The following is a 22168-nucleotide window of genomic DNA, read 5'->3' on the forward strand; positions in this document are numbered from 1 at the left end:
TTTTCAAACATTTATTATCATAACTAAACAGACCATCGAATAAAGCAATTTACAGAGCTCTGGGTTCCATCTCTACCTGAAGCCCTGACCTCAACAGCAAAACCGTTCAACTCGTCTTCAGGACGAGAAGGAACACTGTCTTCCTCCATTCAGTTGATTTTATACAATTTCAAATGTGCCCTTGTAGGCTGGTCCGGTCCTCTGGTGCTGTTCTATTGGTCCATCTATCCATGGCCAAAATATCAAAGAGACACTTAAAGATATTTGATATAAAGATATGCACTTAAATGTGTTTGGTTTTTAAGTAGTTTCCTAAGCTACAAATATTCACACTGTAAAAGTTGAATAAATTTTAAAACCTTGAAAACAAAAAAATGCCTGCTGTAATTTTTAGTGTAGTGTTTTTCGTTTTAAAGACAATGCTTTGTAAAATAATGTGGAAAAATCTTAACGAAATACTAATAATGACAAAACTGTTAATGTAAATTAAATCTTACAATATTATATAATTATAGAACTGAAGAAAACTAAAGTTATTTCACACACAACTTCACTGCTCAAATGTTCACAAGTGTGTGTAGATTCTCTTCTTACCCAAGAACAAATCTCAGAAGAGAAAACATTGGTGAATGCCAGTACTGTATCTTCGTGAAAACTTCAGAAGTGGGTTTTATGAACAAATTTTTTAAGAATTAATGGTGAGTGAGACCTATTGTTCATTTTTTTACTTTGGGTTTGGAAGGTTGTAATATCAGGTTTAAAAAAAAAAAGGAAGAACCCACCAGTCATGTTATCTGAGTCAAATGGAGGGCATGGTGGTTGCGTCAGGCATGGACTGAGCACCTTTGTTGTATTCTTAATTAATCTTAATTTTTGAGATTTTTGACTTGGCCTCTGCATGGTCAAACCATGCTAGGCAGGCTACAGTTTCATGCTCTTGTCATGTGGATGCCCTTTGTGTTAATAATATAGCTGCTGGGACCAGTGCAACAACCCCCACTGAAATGTGAACAGGCCTGGTGCTAGCTGTAGTAGGTTAAGTAATGCAGGATGGCCTTGAATCTGTTGTCATTTGGCTCTGTTCCTAACACGTGGATTTTGAATGCTGCTTTGTGTGATTGAGCTACTGAAAGTTCTGTTATATTATTGCTGTTTACATAAGAAAGACCCCGTGACATAACTTTTGTCATCTTAGCCCAATCCAGCAGATACCATAGGTTAAATATTAATTGTACAATGACATGCTTTTAATTAAATGAACCACACTGGTGTGCATGCATGTGCATGAATGTTTGTAATGTGATACTTTTGGGAAACATCCCTGCCTGCTGTTAATGTCTTGAGGGGAGCAATGTATTGGCAGTAATGTTTGCTTTTCCACTTGTGGCCTGGCCTTTATTGGCATAGTATTTTATTATCACTACTAGAGGGTTTGCTGAGGGACATGGAAAGAGCTGCATCACAGTTCAAAATTATAATAAGAGCCTTAATCAACACAAACCTCAGTGGGTTTCCCTGGTAAAACATTGGTTGTATAAAAATAAAAACAAAGACCTCAGACTTGGTTCTTTTCCTCCCACAACAGTATTTTAAAACTTAAAGCAACAACAAAAAGTGACTCAGTTGTGATGTTTCTCCCTGTAGGTGGTCCTGTGCAAGTTCCACTCTGTGTTCCTGTCTCAGAAAGGCCAGGTGTTCACCTGTGGGCATGGACAAGGGGGACGGCTTGGCCATGGAGATGAACAGACTTACCTGGTGAGACTTGTTATAGGGCATTATTTTGCTATAACCTTTTTGACACTATAAATCAGTCTATATTTGAACACCTTTATTAAAATTATATGTACAGTCAAACTAGCCACGTCAGGAAGGCTACAGGTATAGAGGGCTGTGTGTGATGAAGATTGTAGATAGGTGTTTAAAGCTGCAAGGTGAATAAATAGTAATAAATTACCCATTTTATAAAAATTGAGAAATATCATTTGTGTTGAATGTTTTTAGATGGAGGGAATGCAAAATAGGTATAAAACCTTTTTTTTGTCATCTGTTTCTTCAGCTTCTGTTTTTGTATAGAAGTTCAATATGTAGAAGGTTTTACTTAAGAGAATGATTGATTAATTCGTGTTCAAACTGAAAAAGAATTAGCCTCTACAGTATGCACAGACACTTATTGGGCTTTGTTTGCTTACATTTCTACTCCTCCCTGACCACAACCACATAAACGCAGGCCGTAAATTTCAAAATGGACATGCACTTTTTATCTGTCTCTGGTTAAAAGCCTGGAGTTGCTGAGTCAACCAGTTATTAATTCCAGGGGTTCACTTACTTTTTCCACTACCATTTTGAATTAGTGTGTTCAATAAATACATGAAAAATCATATTTTTTTGTTATATTGTTATATTAGGCACATTATAGTTGTCAGTACTCTTGATTTAGAAGATCAGATCACATTTTATGACAAATTAATGCAGAAAACCATGCAATTCCAAAAGGTTCACATACTTTTTCTTGCCCCACTGTATATATATTTGTGTGTGTGGTAAAACATGAAAAATTTCAAAATGAAATTGGAATTCACTCTTTAAATCTAAAGTGTTTCCAGCAGCTGGGGTAGACGGTGTGGAAATGGGAAAATCTCTCAACAGTTACACTGGAGCAGGCAGTGGCATCTTAACATTTTTCTTGAATTAACATGGTACATGCACAATTTCTCACTTATGCTAATGAGCAGATATAGACCTTAAACATTGCTTAACTGGTAACATATTAACTGAAGTACACTGAGAAAGTACTGAGCTTGTATTAACAGTAAAACTGTCTTAACACAGCCAATGTCAGTGGGTCAGAGCAGAAAATGGCAGAGCTGTGTCAGTGGCATTTCATTACTGCAGGCAAATGGTGATAAAAGAGATACTAGTATGCACTGAGCATGCAAATTATATTAAAATCTTCTGTCCTCAGTTTGGTTTTTCTGATCTTAGCTCCTCTCCTCTCATTACCTCCTCCTCCTCAGGTTCCTCGGATGGTCGAGGGCCTGATGTCCCACCACTGCTCCCGGGTGGCAGCAGCTAAAGACCACACAGTGGTGTTGACGGAGGAAGGCTATGTTTATACTTTTGGCCTCAACACCTTCCACCAGTTAGGTCTGACGCCTCCTCCTGCCTCAGCTATTGTCCCCAAGCAGGTAGGAAGTAGCAGGGAGAGTAATGCAAAAGGGAACAATGACGGTTTGCAGCAAGCAGTGTAAATGTGATTTGTTTATTTTGGAATATGAACTGATGTTGCCTAAAGCCACCATTAATCAGCTCTTATGTTGAATGCAAGTTTAATGATTTACATGACTATTACTTTGGGAACCACAGTCTATCTACATAAAGTATAATTCTAATGTAATATTTTGTGTATGTAGGTATTTTCCAAGACGCTGAAGGGCAGGACAGTTACTGGAGTTGCAGCAGGAAGGTTCCACACTGTGCTGTGGACCAGGGAGGCTGTCTATACAATGGGACTCAATGGAGGCCAGTTGGGTGAGTCTCAGCACTGAAACATCAGTAAAGCCAGTGTTACAGCAGAACAGTTTTTCCAGATGCATGATGTGACTGCACAGCTGTGGTAAATTTGAGCAAATGAGTATGAAATATAAAAAGCAAACAGAAAAAATTCTGGCATACAAGCATGTGTAATTATCTTATTGCTATGGTAAAGTCATACAAACATTTTACTTTAGTAGGACAAATCCTCCATGTCAGAGGTGGATGACAAAGGCTATTTATTTTTAAGTCAAAGGCCAGTATTGAACACATACAGTACTGTGTATGGGCAACTTGATATATTAATTCAGAGTACATTTTGTGATTTGATCTCCAGGTTACCTGCTGGACCCTAATGGGGAGAAGTGCGTGACAAACCCCCGGCAGGTATCAGCGCTGCACCACAAAGATCTTACCATAGCTATGGCAGCAGCTAGCGACGGAGCAACAGTAGTTGTGACTGATAAGGGGGATGCCTACTTGTTGGCTGACTATCAGTGCAAGAAAATGGCTTCAAGGTGAACGAAACAATAAGCTTTCAATCACTGGTCACTGCATGCAAACATTTAAGATTCATTTAGTCTTTTATCAAACTTTTTTTTAATATACAAAAACTGTAAAGAGAAGACTTGTAACAGTGACTTGTACACTAGGACATCAAAATGCTACATACATTTCTATTAAGCAGCAAAAAGAAATCAACCCGTTTAGTGGATCATAATAACACACTGAGGATTAAATTGTACACCAGATTATAAGGAACACACATACTATGTTGATTTTGAGCAGAAAAGTGGGCAGATTTTATATCACACAAAGATGTAATCTCTTAGGTTTTCCATGCGCCTCAGTCTGAGTGATATTTGCAGACTCTTCAAGACGACAGAGGCATTGCTCGTCCTGAATCACCTCTCGCATTCTAATCTGACCAGGCTGTGTTTGAATGGCAGTCGATAGTAAATCACCCACTAAGCTTGAAACAGTTATCTTTTTCTGTACTTTGCACAGTGTAGTGCTGTAAATACTGTATATGTGTGCTGGAAAGTGTAGAGGGGCTAATTTTGTAGCAACTTTGGGTTTGCATGTATTCAGATGGTCAAGAAATCAGCAGTGACAGTAAATGAGCATCCTCCAAGTGTTTTAGATTTCGATCCGTTGTCAGTGATATTAATATTTTATACTTATCCTGTTTAGGCAGCTCAACATCAAGAAGGTTCTGGTCAGTGGCGGCAGTCTGGACCACCGTGTGGATCCACAGGTCCTGAATGAGGGGGTAGGGGAAAAGGTGGCCATCTTGGCATTAGATGAGGCTGGAAGGGTAAGTGTCTAAATTAATTATGGGACAATAAATCTAGTAATAGTTTGACCTTTTTGTCTTAGTTTCTAAATGTTGGCACAGTGAGAGAATGTATACCATTGTTATTTTCATCACTATACTCTACTCTGTATTGTTAACTAACTTTTGGTGTGGACAGTTATGTAATACTAGGCTTGTACCCACCTAAGAATTTTGTTAGTCTGTTCGGATTCAGCTGTTCAGTGTGACTACTGGACTCTTTGTTGTTGTTGTGTTTTGTTTTTTTCTTTTAAATATAGAGCACAGACTGTCAGAAAATCAACTGGTATGAATTGCACTGATAATTTCAACCACATTAACATCAGTAATCAAATGCAGAAGAGTGAAAGGAACATATTTCTGAGCATTTAAAGATCAGTAAAGACAGCTGCATATGATGCAAGATTTAAATTGACGATATATGTCAGGCTGCCATATGGATTTGTTGGAATAACAAGACAGACAGCACACTTGTATTTCTTATAGGCAATTTTTTTTCTTCTGAGACATGGTTATAGCCTAGATTACTAACAAGTTGGAGCTTCTCTCCTCAGCTAACCATAACGCATATTATGTTTGATGCATGCCAACTTGCACCGCTAAAGAATATAAGGATATATACCGGTATTTATGATTACTCTGATTTATAGTCATGTTTTCCCAGTGTATTTTTGTTAGCTTCCTAGTCTTGTTCGGATGGATGCATGCTATAAAAACATAAGATGAATGGCTTTGTGTTACACTTTGACGGAGATGGGCAAATACTATTATTTGTAATACAAATATAATGCATATTTAAAACTGGCCACATCGTTGTGTCTGTTAGTCTTTTCTCTTGTAAAAGTAGACCATGATGTTTGAAAACACTTCTAATAAAGTACAAATCTCACCTTTATGTGGCTTGCCCTAGTGGGTTTTGTTGTCCTTTTCTCCTCGTTCTGGGCAGCAGTTTGCTAAATAGTGTCGCTGGACCTTAATACATGAATGCATCAGACAGTTTCTCAGTTGTGATTATGGGTTTGCTGATGTGGGTATTCCCCCCCCCAACCACAGGTGGGAAGTATTGAGCAAACTGTTGATAAACACATCAAAAGGAGAAGACAAAGACGAACTTCAGGAGGCTGAAGGCCTTGTGACTAATAATTTGACTAGTTGACTTTGAGGGGGTAGCCCTATCTAATACAATGCAGAATCAGGCCTGTGTGGGGTTCTATAGATGAAAACGATGACTAAGACTTGTCTAGGAAACTTTTCTAAAATTTCAGCCTCCTGTATTTTTCCCCTCTCTGTCAGGTGTTTTGCTGGCGTTCTTCCGGCAGCTCGGTGAGACAGTGCCGGTGGGCGTATGGGCGTCAGGTGTTCATGTCTGACATAGCTCTCAGCAAGAACAGCATGATGTTTGTGACTCAGGAGGGTGAAGGCTTCAGTGGCGTGTGGGCTGGAGAATATAAGAAGTATGGTGAGAAGAAAGGTGAGGAATTTAGGAATATGGTATGCTGAGTCTGTTTTCCATTGTTTTGCAACACTTGTTTGACATTTCGAAGGACACGGTTTGGTGTTTGTGTTAAATTGATGCTTAATATAATCTCAGAAGTTCAACATTTGTATAGCATCTTTTGAAAACAAAAGAATGTTTCCAAAAGGACTGACATAATAGTCTTTGTTACAAATTAATCAAAAATTAAACAAGTCAAAGAGGATAAGCGATAGAGGCACCGTTAAAGCCGATTTGTTACTTTGATTAGTTAACTTTATTTGATTTATCCTTTTCTGTCATCATACAGGGGTTAGTGTGGAGGTTTGTGGCCATTCGGACACTGGGGCAGTGTATGAGCGAATCCGCCTGGAGAAACTCCCATATGTCCATAGAGCTGTCAGCATCACAATGGACTCTAAAGGTCGAAATTTTGGAGTGCTTCAGGCCGACCCCAAAACAAGGTAGGAGGATCTTTAGAAGCACAGAAAAAAACTCCTCATGATCGTGTTTATGTTCATAAGTCTGAAGAAAATAGACCTGAACTTTAAAAATACACTCTGGGATCAGGCTTCATGTTTGAAGCGTGAGTAAAGTGCAAGCTGTTTTGTAGCCAGTTTAGACCCCTGCATTGATTAATATTTAAGCATATGTGCTCTGTCAGGCAGACATAACATGAAAGACTGAAATAGCAGCTCAGACACATCCTGAGTAAACAGGGTGTTAAAACTATGACTGACACGTGACCTGAGTGATAATTGAACAGGAGGATATAAGTGGATCATGAAGGGATTTACAAGCAAACAGACAGAAGGATGAAAACCAAACTTCAACAATGAGGTTTTCACCAGCACTGAATTAATGACGGATGCTTCTTCTTAATTATCCTCCTTGTTAAACTCTGTTTTATTGATAATAATTAGGGTCATCTATTAGCATTACCAATATGGTCTGTGGAACTTTTTTTTTTCTTCCTATTAGTGTTTTGTCTTGTTGCTGGGTAGCTGGTATTCTTGTGGCTAACTATACTGTATGTTGGTAAAACATTTCGTGTCACTGCTGAAATTTCACATGGTTCATTTGTATTGACAAAATGTAACCACTGCATACTGCTGACTGAGAAATGAGGTGAAATGAAGGGGCCCCTACCACACACCCATAAATACATACACACATGCACACTGACGTCACAGTTTAGCATATCAACATAGGCTGTGTGTGTGCAGCAGCTGGGAGGGGCAGCATACACAAGCTAGACCTAATGGCCTCTCCTAATGAAAAGTCTTATCGAACATCTTAGGAGGAGGCAGAAGAAATATAGCATATGGTCTAAAACTTGATTCAATAAGGGAATGTTTCGGAACGGCCATGATAAAGTGACATGATAAGTTACAGTCCAAGTTAAATGCTTACCAGTTAATCCTGTTAGGCTAGGCATTAGTGCCACTTTGCAGACTGTCTCGTACACTGCTGTAATAGTTGCACATTGTGCATTAATTACTGAGGTTGAGCACCTAACTAAATTGCCTGTGTGGCAGTGGACTGAATTACTGACGCCTGTATGAAATACTACTGAACCTTGCTTCTCTGAATAAAACTATTTCAGTTCACTTGTGCACACAAAGTAAACGATTGTGCTTGAACAGTTTTTGAAAAATATTAAAATTCAAGTGCCTTTTTTATGCAAGCATCTCATTAACATCCAGCTGACTGGAACATATTTGTTCAAACAAATGAGGAACCATCATCTTGATGTTAATGGGATGCTGAGGATTAGGCTTAAAATGCAATGTTTATTTTTTGTGGAAGAAGTTTTTATTTTGCCTCAAATGACTCACTGTTTTATTAATATCTTGTTTCTGTGGGATGACAACTTCAAAGAAGTACAGATTAGACTGGTGCAACGTTGTCCTCTACTTTTATCTTGGCAGTCATATTCTATTTAAAAATTTCAAATAAGTCTGAAAGACTGCTCATTAAAACCAAAGAAAGGGTAGGGATGCAAACTAGTCGCCTGTTAATAGCATTTTTTTCCAGCAGCAAGTTTCAGCTCGCTTCTATTGCGCAGAGCCGGCCGAGCACAGGTTGGCCTGTTTTCAGTATTTTATAACTGCATGGGGCAGTCGTTCTGACTTGGGTCCAGCCAGTCCGGCTTCTACTCAGGGCCAAGTGGGACTGAGCTCCACTTTTAACAGAGCTGCCTCATTGAGACTCTTGATTGGCTGAAATGTTGCACTTGCATATACACATTAATTCATTGCAGCTGGATTTGAAAATGGAGGCTCTCACTTGGTTATTTGATGAGGGGTTAAAATAAAGCCTAGTACCAAGGGCTCCATGCGGCTCGTGCTGCCCCCATGAGATCAAGATGTGGAAGATGAACAATGTGGTTTACATTGCAGTGGAAACACAACTGCAGTGACTCGAGAGCAGTACAGATCTGCCGTGCACACTGTGGCTTGGCAGGAGAGGTTTAGAAATGCCATAACTTAATGAGTGGGGTGTTTGTTTGGTTTTGTTGCCTGTACCAGTTGCTCTCAGCATATAAATACACACAACAAAGTAAACATGAGCACCCTTCTATATAGTTATTCTGAGGTTGACATCCTTTGATGCGTATAAATATTGGTCCATTGTCTTACACTTGTTGGGGTGTGTTCATGATGTGTTGGTCATTTTTGATATTATCAGTGAGTATTGTGATGCAGTGATGTTCACCCTCTGTCTTTAATCCAGCTTGTATGAGATTCCCAGCATTTCTCCATCCTTGTTCTCACAACACTTCCGGAGTCTTCTGGATGAAGCAGATGAAATGGACAGCATCCATGATGTGACTCTTCAGGCTGGTGATCGCACCTTCCCGGCTCATAAATACATTTTGTCCATGAGGTCAGAGTTTTTCCGCAAACAGTTCATGTCTGAGCATCGTGGAGTCGATGAGGACCTTGATAAGGAAGTGAGGAAGAGCGAAGATGCCGTGGGCTGTGATTTACTTGTTTTGGAGAAAATCCCAGCAGATATGCTGGAATTAGCCCTGCACTTCATCTACACAGACTCCTGCGAGCTACTGGTACACAGATCTCGTCCCAGAGTCTCAGGGGTCCTGACAAGGCTAAACCAGGTACGGGGGCGAAAAAGAAAAATCCTTATTCACTGATATTGACTTTTAAAACTCAGCTACAGAATTCTGATAAACTGTCAGTACTGTATACTATACTGTAGCTTCAGGCTATGCAAATAATTGCAGTGTACATGCAGAACTGTACTTCTGGCTCAGCTCTGGTTATTTCACGATGTGTGCCTCACTGTCTGTTGCCTTGGCAAGGACTCTGAGCAGGGCAAGCTTATCAGCAGCCTGCAGGACTTGGGCCTGAGAGGTTGCCCAGCCCTTGAGGCGTACTGCTCCCTTCCCCCTGAAACCAAAGCAGATGGCAACAAGCCCAAGAGCTCCAAGCCTGGCAAGAAGGGGAAAGGAAGCAAAGGTGACAAGGCTGGAGCCAATGAGGGAGAGGCCAACCCTGTAAAAACATTACAGGGTGTTGCAAAGAAGCTGGGCCTGGGTGGCCTGTCTGCACGGTGAGAGACTGAGGGAGCTCTGAACCCAGAGGCAAAATCAGATCTCGTGCCAGTCCTCTTTAATAATGCTGTCTTTATTCCTTGACAGGCTGGACGGAGTCAAGTATGAAAATGGAAAGATCAGTGTTATACACAAGAAAACTGGCAACAAACCCAAATTCTACCAGAAGAAATGGTAAGCAGCAGTTAGAACTGATTGTAAAGAATGGATTTGATATGAAAATGTTGATGTCTGATAAGGTTCTGCCTTATTGTGTCTGTACAGCTCTTATCTTTGTGATGTTACACTCAAATCTGAAGATGGGCAAGAGTTTCCTTGTCACAAATGTGTCCTCTGTGCAAGACTAGGTAAGATGGATCAGTCAACATACCATACACAAAGAACCACATGCATGTAGTTTATAGTCGTTCATATGAATACATTCTGTCACTGCAAACTATTTTGCACAAATGTGTATGTAGCTGATTACAGATTGTGCTATTTGCTTCCAAAGATAAAGTGCTGTACTGAACAGATGCTTATAAAATATAACCCAGTAGCGTTACTTAAATACTGTTCTTTCCTCCAAATTGAGGCTATGATTTTATTCCTGTTTGCCTGTTATTTAGGTGGGCTTTTCCATGTGTGTAACTTTAAATTTGATGGCTGATGTGTAGCAGTGTGTTTATTTTTGTGGACATGTTTTCTACAGAATATTTCAACAGTATGCTTGGAAACCCCTGGATTGAGGTATGCCATGTCTTTATTTTTAAACAAGGGCTTTATTCTTTAACCGGTGTGTCACTGATACTAAAATAGTTGACAGTCCTAACCACAATGAAACTCAGAAGTCTGTCTTCCTCCCCCTCAGGCCACTTCTTGTACTGCACTGGAGATACCTGTTGGCTCAGAGATTCTGCAGGTCATTCTCGAGTATATTTACACAGATGAGTCTCCCACAATTAAAGGTATCTTCACAACTGTTATCTTGTTAACCCACTTTGGTGTTTCAATAATGTTGTACTGGTTAAAGATTTTGGTTTTATAAAATTCCCATGAAAAGTGAAAGGTTCGTGTTTTCTGCCTTTGTCTGACAGAGTCTCTGAATGTAGAGTTTGTTTGCAACGTATTGGTTGTGGCTGACCAGTTGCTCATCACACGACTCAAGGAGATGTGCGAGGTTGTCATCACAGAGAACTGTATGTTGTACTTGTCATATCCCTCCAACTTTTTTCTTTGCTCATATCATGAATATGTTAATATACAGTATTGTAAAACTTTCAGAACACTGGGTTTTCTTCAGATTTTACTTGATGATTTAATGAGTCATTTTCTTGGCTTCAACATGACGACTGACCCATGGTTGACCAATTATCAGCTGTTAAGGAAAATCATAGTTAAACAGAGCAGTAAGCTCAGAATGCAAGGGGCACAGTGTTCCCCCTAGACAGTGTTTCAGGCATGGTGGCAAGAGGATGATAGAGGTTTTGTGTGCACACACTAAAACTTTTAGTAACTTATTCCTTGCATAACACCATACTTTTGGTTGGTAATTTGTATCTAAAGGTCACTTAAAACGAGGAGAGTATTATTAAGATAGCATTTATTGCACACAGATAACGGTCAAAGCTTCCAGCTACTTGACAAGACATTGGAACAAACTGTCTTTAAGAAAAATAAAAAGTGACAATCCACATAATGAAATGTATCAATAAAATTATAATAAACTCAGGTTGGTGCAGACTGCATTTTGCACTGCTCAGCAATTTCAAACTAACTTGTGCTATTTTCATAATTATTGCTCATCTAAAAGCAAATCAATTATATCAAAAATGCAACCCTAACACATTAAAATTAAAAAAAAAATTGTTTCAATCTATGAGGTCACTGCTCTGGGTCCCAGCCAGATGTTCTATGTTTGCTTCTATCTGCTGGTTCACCTGCAGCTTGGGTTCGACTGATAGCCTGTATACCTGCATTACTGATGCTTATGCTAACACCGGAGCCCTTGCCCCTGCCCCTCTCACCTCTCTCTTCTACCACTTCTCTACCTCTCCTCTCTTCCTCATCTTCATTTGTCTCTGGGATTTCAGAGAAAAATGCATTTTTGGCTGAGCATCCCCTGGTTTGATCTTCTGAGGTGGTGCCGTGCTCACGTTGGCATTAATAGCACCCAAATAACTTGTTTTACTAACAGTGCAACAGTTCATTACAGTGCAGATTTGCTCTGTGATGATTCCATACTGATAAATTAAACTATTGTAACACTGATTACTGATCATAATTTCAAATAGTCTGTAATTATTTCAGAATGATAAAACCAGAGAGCCTCCTCTTAAAAATGAGAGGATAGTTCATGAACACACACAACACATTAACAGACATGAAATGTTTTTGTTTTTTTTTTACCATTAAGTCCCACCCAGTAGTGGAAACATCACCCTTTCAAGTAGCTCCAAGGTCGGTAAATCCAACTGGTGGTCGCTGCATATTCCACCACAGGACCACATAGAGTCCCAAAGTAGTGAAATTAATTCTAACAGGTAGTGTAACTCTGACAATAACATCGTGGATCATTAATCCTCTCGCCAACCAGCAACACATCACATAAGGCAGTCAAAACAAACAAGTACTGTGCTTTGGGGAATCCAATGTTGATGAACTGATCATTCACCCCTGTGGGGGCTTTGCTGGCCGGCTGGTTGTAGGTTAGGCCCGGTCAGGTAAAACGGCAAGTTTTATTTTTCTACACATCCTCTGGTCACAGTGCAGCAGCAGGCAGTAAAATATATCCACAAAACTGCATGCAGTCAAAATCCCACCTTTACATTGGCACTGGTGGATGCCAGGCAAGCTCACATGAACATGCAACGGCCTCAAGATTATAACCCTTCAAGGAAATCCTTAAACTATCACTTAAGACTTTATTTTGTGTTTAAAAAAAAAAAAAAAAAAAGTCGTGTTGTATAAACAGAGTTGCTTCTGCACAGAAGTACTAGAACATAGGCACACATCATTTTTTGAGCTTTAGGTCACATCTAAGATGATAATTCACTGTTGTAATGTTGTAGATAAGTCAATCACAAAAGCATGATGTGGGCTCTTTAAATATCACAAACTTACTGTAACTTGGAGAAGCCTGTGTGAAGAATCAGTGAAGATGACAAACGTCAGTGTACATATGAAATCCATTAAGTGGTATTCTCAGGTCACACCATGGGTCACACTCTTCATGTGTTCTGGGGTTTGTTTGGTTTTTTTTTTATACCAGAGCTGTCAGAAGTGAATCAGATTGAAGCAGAGAGGTACCTGACAAAGACTCAAACACAAATATGTCCAAATAAGTGCATATTTGTGTGAGTGCTTGCTTGAGTGCATATTTGACTATTATATTACAAAAAAATGGCCTGTTGTGTAGGGTTGATGGGGGTCTCACTGGCATGGTGTCCCGCCATGCCTGTACTAATGTAGGGGAAACACTGGGGCATCGCTAATGACTATTGCCATGCTTGTGATGCTTCTCTCATTGTAAGGATAGTGACCACAAGTTGATAGATTTATTTATGTAGAAGTTTACTACATTAGCCTTGAGGTGTTCCTCAAGACTGTGTCATTATCTCTTCCTCATGTGATGGGGATGAATGTAGAATCATTCATCTAGAGGATTTGAAAGGTCACCAGATACAATTGCATCACTTAAACGATTCTCTTGAGTTGTAAATGAAACTGTTGGCTTTTCTTCCTTAGTGACCCTGAAGAATGCTGCCGAGCTGCTGGAGTTTGCCACCATGTACAGTGCAGAGCAGCTGAAACTCTCCTGTCTGCAGTTCATTGTGCTCAACATGGCTGCCATGCTGGAGTTAAAGTAAGAATCAGAATAAAGAACCCACTGTGAATTTTGAAAAATCTTTTAACACAGCTGTTTTTAGAGCATTTCAACATTTTATATCAGTCCTTACATGGTTTATTTGTAATATTATAGAGGTCCAACAATGGAACTATTTGAATATAGTGTTAAAATGATTCTTGAAAATTGTTCATTGTAACATTGTAAGGTACTGTATATTAGGGGACAAATACTTGCTCTAACAAGAGAAGCTTAATGTTTTCTCATCTGTGTGTGTTCATCCAAGAGCTCTGGATATTCTTAGTGATGAAGTGCTCTTGGAGCTTTCTGCAGCCTACAGGAAGATGGTGAGTCAGCCCAAAACGCATCCCAGTTTGTACCATTTTTTTTCATGACTTCAGGGTTCGGCTATTGTTTGTGGCTTTACTTTTTCACTAAAATATCAATTCACTCCAATACTGTTGTCTCTTGAAAAAAGACAACAGATGGACTACTACTGTAGGAGGTGTGGCCTTTTGCTTATGTAATGTGTGATGCAAAGAGTCGGGGGACACAGGGATGACTGACCACCCCCCAATGTAGTAATTGTTTTTGTTTCCTATATCAGATCCCAGCCATGCAGAAGAGGGTTATCACTCCATACCCTGGTGCTCCAGACCTCAGTGTGTATGAGGATGAGGATTTGGATTCAGCCTTCAGCCCAAAACCAGAAGCAGAACTGGATCACTCCTGCAGGTATCCAAACACAACTGTTTAGCAACTCCATATTAACTCTTCCCAGGGTCATTTTTTAATTGGGTTGCTGAGCAGAGTTTTGTATTTTTGGTATTCACTTAATGAATTACTTTGATATTTAAAAGGACATTTAGTTTCTTGCTTATAGAGCCTAACGTTTGTAAAACACATAATTGCTCCTCATGTGGGTACATACCAGAAGAAGTATTTGTGACTACTTAATGTATAAACCTAAAGTTAGGAAAAACTTAAACACCAGGATGTCTGCACATTCTTGTAATCTCCTTTAAGGATGGTACATACAGTAAGTATCTTCTTATGCTTGTACAATATTGCCCCCCAGGGAAATCCTGTTAAAAAAGGCTAAGTTGAAGGCTAAAAAAACGACGCTCTGACAGCTCAGGGGGCTACACACTCTCTGATATCATCCAGAGTCCCCCTGCTACAGGTACGTGTGCACAACACCAGACCTTCCAACCTGAGTGCATTTTGCATGGCAGACACGCATTTTGATATCAAAGTACCCTGGTACGATTTGTCATTCAAAAATATGCAAAAAAAGCTGGAGACACGTTGTGAATTTCACCTGTTGAGCAGTAACATTACAGTCTACCCCAATGAGCATCTGACCCATAGACAGGTCTCATAGGTTGAATGTGACTTTTCATAGTAGGCTATTAATAATATTATTGCAGCCAGACCCATAATTGTATTGAACATCATGCACCCCCCGGCTGTAAAAAAAAAAAAAAAAAAAAAAAAAAAAAAGGGGACCAATTCCGCCGCAGAAATTCCAATAGTTACTGGGAGAGATGGCCCTGTTTCTACATCTCCACACTTCCTCACGCACATTCTGCAGTAATGTTACTCATTTTGAACCTGAACATCAAATGTTCCTTTATTGACAAGTGTGAACGTGTTTCATTAAAACATCATTGCATCTTGCACATACAGTGTCTACAAATTTATGAAAAACCAAAAGGTTATTCTTTCAGTTATTTTCTCTGTTCAAAATGATCAGGGTGTTATTTGGTTAATGCACTTTTGTTTGTTTGGTTTTTTTTTTTTTCCTTGTCAGCCGTCTCTCCTTGTGTGATGAAGTCAGGCAGGGCTAACTCGACAGAGTCCCTGCAGGAGCTACTCACATCGGACTCTGAAGGCAGCTATATGGGGGTGGCCAGTCCCCGAGACATGCAGTCTCCTGTCTTCCATGACAGAGTTGAGGTTAACAAGAGTCCAACACAACAGTTATATGCACCACTTTTATTGCACACTACTTTGAATTATTTGATATCTTTGATATGTAGTCTGTGCTTAGGTTTAGAACCGTGAAACAAACACTTTTGATTATTTGCCATTGGGTGTTTATTATATTAAATGAAGTAGCTACCTAGCACAGAATGATGTATGTATTCAAAAATATACATATTAGATAATGGGTAAAATTTTATTTATTATATGCAGGATGAGAAGGTTGTCAGTCAGAGGCTGAAGACTCCACCCAGCACTCCAGCCTCCCTGTTGAACTGCTTCTCGACTCCCCCCAACTCTGCTCCACAAGCCATCTCCAAAGTCCTTCCATGGTAGGATCCTGAATATCAAAACCACTTGCGCTTTCTTACAATCTTTGTTTTTCAGAAGGCAGGGAAGAGAGAATGAAGTCCATAAGATAGAGATGAATTATTTTACATTCTTTAAAAAGCTGATTTTTAAATTTGATACAAGTGCTCAGATTTTCAATAAGAGAAAGGTCCTACTTGATTTTGAGGAGGAGGAAATGCTTTCACCCCAGTTAATAAATAACTCTGGGGAAACTGAGCTGTCCTAATACTTAATACTTTATGTGTGAGTGTTATTACCATCTGCAGTCCTGCTCGTCCACCCCCAGTTTTGGACCTGAGAACCATCATGGACATGGAAGCCAACTCTCTGCAGACCCTCGGAGCAACTCCTAAAAGCCCAGGAGGGTATGGGAGGACTGCCTCAATTCCAAACTAACTTTTACAGCAAGCAGCCTAGTCGACAGGAGACCATACAAGTAGAAGGAAGACTTAAAGCTCTACTACTGCATATGAATGGTCATATTTTTGTTGTTGCCCTATTGTTCACTTGAACTAGCTGTACACATTTCCCTCTCTGCCTGCAGTGCCAACACCAGCATCAAGCACTCCTCTGCTCCCACTAAACTGTCCCAGAAGCAGAGGAAGATGTTGGCCATGGCCCACAAGGAGACCAGTGTAGAGTCCACTTCATCCAAAGCAGCCCCCACAGTCACCACATCAAAAAGCACTGGGAAGGCCTGGTGAGTGAACCCAAGTATGATGATTTAAGATGAACATATGTGGGTGAAAATTCAGTTTTCCGAGAACCTAAGCTTTTTAGGCATGCAGTGCTGGACAAATTGGAAGAAGCAGCTGAATAAACTACTGACACAGGAGGTCACTAGAATCTCCTAGGATCATTAGCAGCTTTGAGTGCACAACTATTTTATCTTTATTGTGAATTAATGTATCATACAGGTTCTTCCTTTCTCCCTGTCATTTGTTTCTGTCTGCAGGGCAACAGCAGTCCAGTCTCCACCCTCGTCATACTCATTTCGGGCGGTGCTGGAGGAGGAGGAGAACCGACTGATTAGGGTGGGACAAACAGGAACACAGAGGGGCCAAGGTGTCCAAGGATCACCTGTCACTCCTACACCTGCTGCCAGGAAGGTCACGTTCAAATGTGGAGAAACTAGTGAGCCAGAGAGACCCACTGGGTGAGTATAGCAAAGCTACTTCTATGTAGTACACACACAATGGAGGTCACTCCCTTAACAAGGTTGACTACTTCTGTTCTGTACTGCTGTTTTCCTCTTGGTGGCAATGTTGAGATATCATAAAATTACTGGTGTTGAAAAAAACTCAGCAGCCCACACACACTTTATATTCAAGATACCCCATTCATCAGCGGTATTACTTAAATTTTAACTCACTTTATTACGATACCTAATCTAAGCCTTAACTAAAAGCACTTATTTTATAATCATTGCAATTCTTCTCTCATCAGATCAACACGAAAAAACTCAAATATTCTTTCATATTGTTTTGGGGTTTACTTGGTGATTTAAAAACAGAAAGAGATGTGACACACTGATTCTGACATCAAGAAGTGAAAAGGGAAGTAACAATGAGTGTTGATTCTCCAGGGATGGCAAGAAATTGTAAAATAGTGAGTTATAAATTGGAGTGGACAACTCATCGAGGATTGAGTGAGAGAAGTGTGACTTTGGCCTGCATAAAGGGGTCTACATGCGTCACTGAGCACGCAGCCCGCAGCCATCAATGTGTTCATACTTGTAGCGTGAGGCTTTGCGGCGTTGCCACTGCACTCCAACACTGTAAAGGAAATGAAGTTCTGGAAGATGAGGAGGCAGAGGAGTTGTGTTTGTGGTATTTATTGCAAGATGATGGTCTGTTGATCCTCTAAACCAGATATGGAGAGTTCATTAAAACTTGGGAGACTGATGCACCTCAAGTATTTTCTTTTGTCTGCAGATCAGTTTGAGTTACTGCGTTGAATGGAGCCAATTGTTGAGCATGCCTTTGTTTGATGCAGCGCTGAGGTCAGATGATACTACAGTACTAGCAAGGAGCCGTGTACCTTTGCACACAGTTTAAAAAAATGATTGACATGTGCCAGCACAGTAATCAAAGGGTTTGTGAACATGCAGTGAGCCTAAGGTGAACAGCACTAAATGACCCGGTACAGCTGGGATGATTTGATGATTTGCCTGCAGACACTGAGTCACCCTGACCTTGACAACATCCCCAGACAGCTGGACAAACACACATGCATGCACATTTGTTTTCGTCCCTTGCTGGGGACTTTACATTGGCTTGTGTTAATTTTGGTGATTTGCTCATTGTAGGGGCTCGACTTCCTTTTGGGGACAATGTCAATGTGTAAGATTTATGCCTCCACAACACACACACACACACACAACAACAACTTGGGGCCATTAAAAAAATGCATTCCTAGTTGTAGTAATAGTTTTTTGTTGTTTCTATTTATGGCTGTTTTTGATCTAGGCTTGCATGTGAGAAGTCGGGTGGAAAAAAGTATAATATAGTATAATAAAAGTATAATTGTTAGGCCATATCTGTTGGTTTTAGTCATTTCACGTCTTGAAAGTGAACTTCTGCATCTCTTTCATCTAGTATCATAGTTCCTCTGCTGCATGTTTGCCCACGTGTCATGCTGCAATCTTTAGAGCAGACTTCTAAACATTAAACGGCTGTGTGTCTCACTCTGGTGAAACAGGTGATGTTAACCAGAAGTGACGAGGGCAGCCCTCATATCAAAAGAGATCATGCAGGACCGGAAGCAGGTTTTAGGTTACTCTCAGCATTTGAATGAGCCAAGAGATGGATGAGATCAAGCCTCAGGAAGCAGCAGCCCTTATATTCTCATTTCTGCCTTCTGGGACACTATTTGCAGATCCCAAGTCAGATTTAATAGAGATACCTTCATAATCTTGGTGATTTGACTGAGGGTCACTTTTTTTCCCCCATCCCTTGTGTTTGCTATGAATGTTTCTAGAGGTGTGATTTGTCTAGATGAGCATGCACAACCTCAACCACCACTTTGCATATGGTGTTTACATGCATCATAGTGAACAATTAGTAATTCTTTTAACCCCATTTATAAGAACCAGTTTGCACATAACTGTAGTGACTATTAGCTACTCTTTTGGTTTTAAATTTTTTGTTTGTTTTTATTTTTGACTGTGAACCATTTTGTTCAATCTGATTGTAAAGTGCTGTACAAATAAATTTGGATTTGATTTTTAAAAAGCCACTGATCTCTTTAGTCTTACTAAAGTCGGTAAAAACTGATACCCATCCTCACTCTTTCACATTCTTACTGTGTCACCCATGTCTCCCCTTAGACCCTGGGTGCTGGGAGCAGTGGGCAGCCCTCCTCTCTCCTCCCTGATGACTTTTGCCTCCATTGTGGAGGAAGAGAAGCAGCAGGAAGCTGCAATGAGTCTCACAGCCTGGCAAACTTAGGTCTGTTTGTGAGGTAGCTAGTGATCCATGCAGACAGGTGTTGGCCCCCACCTGCCCCCTTCAACTTCCCCCTAAGCAGTGACAGCTGGATTGTGTTGAAAGCACTGGAGAAGTCAAAGAACATGACCCTCACCATGCTTCTGGGGGACTCCAGATGAGATAGCTTATGTCAGTCTATGACCAGAGCTGTTTTTTTGTCTTGAGGATTTAATTGAAAGGGAGGAAAGATCCTGAAAACACTTGGATCACTTTTGTTCATCTAATCTGCATTAAACTGGTTGGTGCACTCAATGTGAATCAGTTTACCAGGATGGAAGTTGTTGGGGGGAAAGTGATATGGAAAGTTGAGTTTATGATTTAAACCACTAGTCCCAGCCAAGTTTCCTGTCAGCAGTATTTTGTGATCCTCTGTATCAAATGTATTGGATGTTGTTGTAGTTGTAGTCCTCCTCCTGTCTGTCTGTCCTGTATTTTAATTGTTGCACAATAATTTACAAAAGGTTTGTTAAAGCTAGATGGACACGCTGCCAATGTTACACCAAGTACGTGACTCATTTTTTATCCACTCACTTAAGACTCTTGTTGCTTTGACTGTCGCAGCATTGGCACTGATACCCATCCTCACTCTTTCACATTCTTACTGTGTCACCCATGTCTCCCCTTAGACCCTGGGTGCTGGGAGCAGTGGGCAGCCCTCCTCTCTCCTCCCTGATGACTTTTGCCTCCATTGTGGAGGAAGAGAAGCAGCAGGAAGCTGCACTGATCCGCAGCCGCGAGAAGCCGTTGGCGCTTATCCAGGTAACAGGCTTTGTCTATGTGCCTTAGTGCGTACACACTTATCCATGCACCTGCCCACCTGCATAAAACACTCCTGCTGTGACTGGAATGATGGCTTCATTGGTGGCCCTTCAGGGTGGTATGGCGACAGCATACATCTCCTTTCTGTCTCCATCTAGCAGTTACTGTATCTAATGTTCTGTACAGTGTTGCTTAGAAATTGGGTGCTTCCAGTTTTGTGTTGACAGCCTTCTCTGATCTTCTTCAACTGATGCCAGGCTCCTGTCAGTAGCTTCACAAGGCACTTTATTTTCCCCTATGGCTTTCTGTTTGTAATTATGTGAAATGCTATCACCATCATGCTCTCGGTGTCGGTGTTTTCTCAAATAGAGTGGTTTAGATACCCACAAAATCCCCCATTCCTTGTCCTATTCTTTTCTTGTCTTTATCCATATTTGTAGATTGAAGAGCGGGCCATCCAAGACCTTCTGTTCCATTATAAGGCGCGTGACAACCCTGATGAGCTGATAGTGATTGAGAGGTCTTGCAGAGGTCCTATTGCAGCACCAACATGGAACAAACACTGATGTTTAACAGCACAGCCGCTACATACCATCAGAATGAGAATATCCCTTGCAGATGTCTTATCGTTGGAAGTGTTCCTGCTGCAGCTTTGGCCAAAACATCATTATCAGATCCATCAGCTTGTGTTGAGGTGTACCTCAGGCTCATCCAGCCAGTTCAACACGAGTCTGAGGCAAATCAATGCTTGTCTCTGCAGTGTTTAACTTTTGTTACTGCTTCTCAACATTCTGTGTGTGTGTGTGTGTGTGTGTGTGTGTGTGTGTGTGAGTGAGAGAGAGAATGAGCGAGTGGTGTTTGGTCCTGAAGAGCATTTTTGGGCCTCACTCAAACATTTTTTTTTCTTTCCCTTTTGTTCAGTGGTGTCATATCTCAACTCAGCAAACCAATGATATGAAAAGTAAACAAAATCCCAAATAAATATTGTTAGTGATGTGTATGTATAATTGCCACTGAAATGTAGATGTTAAAGCCACAAACTGGGTCCAAACTACATCACCTCGAGGGCCTGTGTGTGTTAATCCAAAAGTTCTCAACGTGATTACAAAAAAGTGCCAATTATGAACTGTGGTAGAGCATTAGCTGTACTTAAAGTCAAGTGAGCTGTTTACCATCACAGTACATTTAGTTTATTTTGACTTGCCCCTTGAGCTGATTGCAGTGGTATGATAGTGGTGCTTCAGTTAGTAAATATGGAGTTTACAAGAGAAATGCATATTTAAGTATATAAATTAATGCAGTTATAGTGAAAAGGATTATTGTGGGGAACTGGCTTCCTAACCCCTGATGTTTTCAGTTTCATGTTTTAGAGGCTGTGGTGTGCCTTTTACCAAATAATGACCACATTGACTCAGCAACAGCACGTAAAATATCTTATTTCCTCATTTTGTTGCGTTATCATTTAGTTTTGTTTTTTGATGCCAATGTCAGCTTGGTATAGGTACCTCAGTTTTGGGTCATGTATTGTTAAATGCAATGTGAGGACACAAGGATGTGAAGCTGAACGGCGTGCAATAAAATGTCATCTGTGCAATAACTGTGTGTCTTGTCTGTGGTTCAGGTTAGATTGCAGTGAACAGAATTAAATGAGATATGCACTTATTTCCTTCCCTGGTCCTACAAACCTGGTCCTTACCAAGCATATTTCTCTTGCTGCATCTAATAAAGATAACATTTAATGGGCCTGTCTCCTGACACTTCATCTGCCCTGCATCAGCAGAAGAACATTATCAGGTCTCAGCCTGTGATTAACTGCGATGACCCTGATCTGAACAGAGTT

The 22168-nt window shown here is 40.4% G+C and overlaps 1 protein-coding gene across 1 annotated transcript in view; it reads left to right on the forward strand.

The window, feature by feature from the left end:
• The window catches only part of ibtk (inhibitor of Bruton agammaglobulinemia tyrosine kinase), a 30250-nt gene extending 8308 nt beyond the window's left edge, over window positions 1–21942 (forward strand). Inside the window, 27 exon segments of the mRNA XM_020621575.1 lie at window positions 1645–1755; window positions 3015–3185; window positions 3411–3528; window positions 3869–4049; window positions 4726–4849; window positions 6161–6338; window positions 6652–6805; window positions 9078–9462; window positions 9667–9917; window positions 10006–10092; window positions 10183–10265; window positions 10610–10647; window positions 10769–10865; window positions 10995–11096; window positions 13645–13762; window positions 14031–14091; window positions 14352–14479; window positions 14823–14861; window positions 14863–14933; window positions 15558–15703; window positions 15944–16062; window positions 16348–16446; window positions 16626–16781; window positions 17037–17237; window positions 19410–19507; window positions 20141–20328; window positions 20769–21942. Coding sequence (XP_020477231.1) covers window positions 1645–1755; window positions 3015–3185; window positions 3411–3528; window positions 3869–4049; window positions 4726–4849; window positions 6161–6338; window positions 6652–6805; window positions 9078–9462; window positions 9667–9917; window positions 10006–10092; window positions 10183–10265; window positions 10610–10647; window positions 10769–10865; window positions 10995–11096; window positions 13645–13762; window positions 14031–14091; window positions 14352–14479; window positions 14823–14861; window positions 14863–14933; window positions 15558–15703; window positions 15944–16062; window positions 16348–16446; window positions 16626–16781; window positions 17037–17237; window positions 19410–19507; window positions 20141–20328; window positions 20769–20894 — 3630 coding nt within the window. The 3' untranslated portion in view covers window positions 20895–21942.
• Window positions 21943–22168: the final 226 nt, after the last annotated feature.

Source organism: Monopterus albus, unplaced genomic scaffold, assembly GCF_001952655.1.
Source record: "Monopterus albus unplaced genomic scaffold, M_albus_1.0 scaffold262.1, whole genome shotgun sequence".
NCBI lineage: Eukaryota > Metazoa > Chordata > Actinopteri > Synbranchiformes > Synbranchidae > Monopterus > Monopterus albus.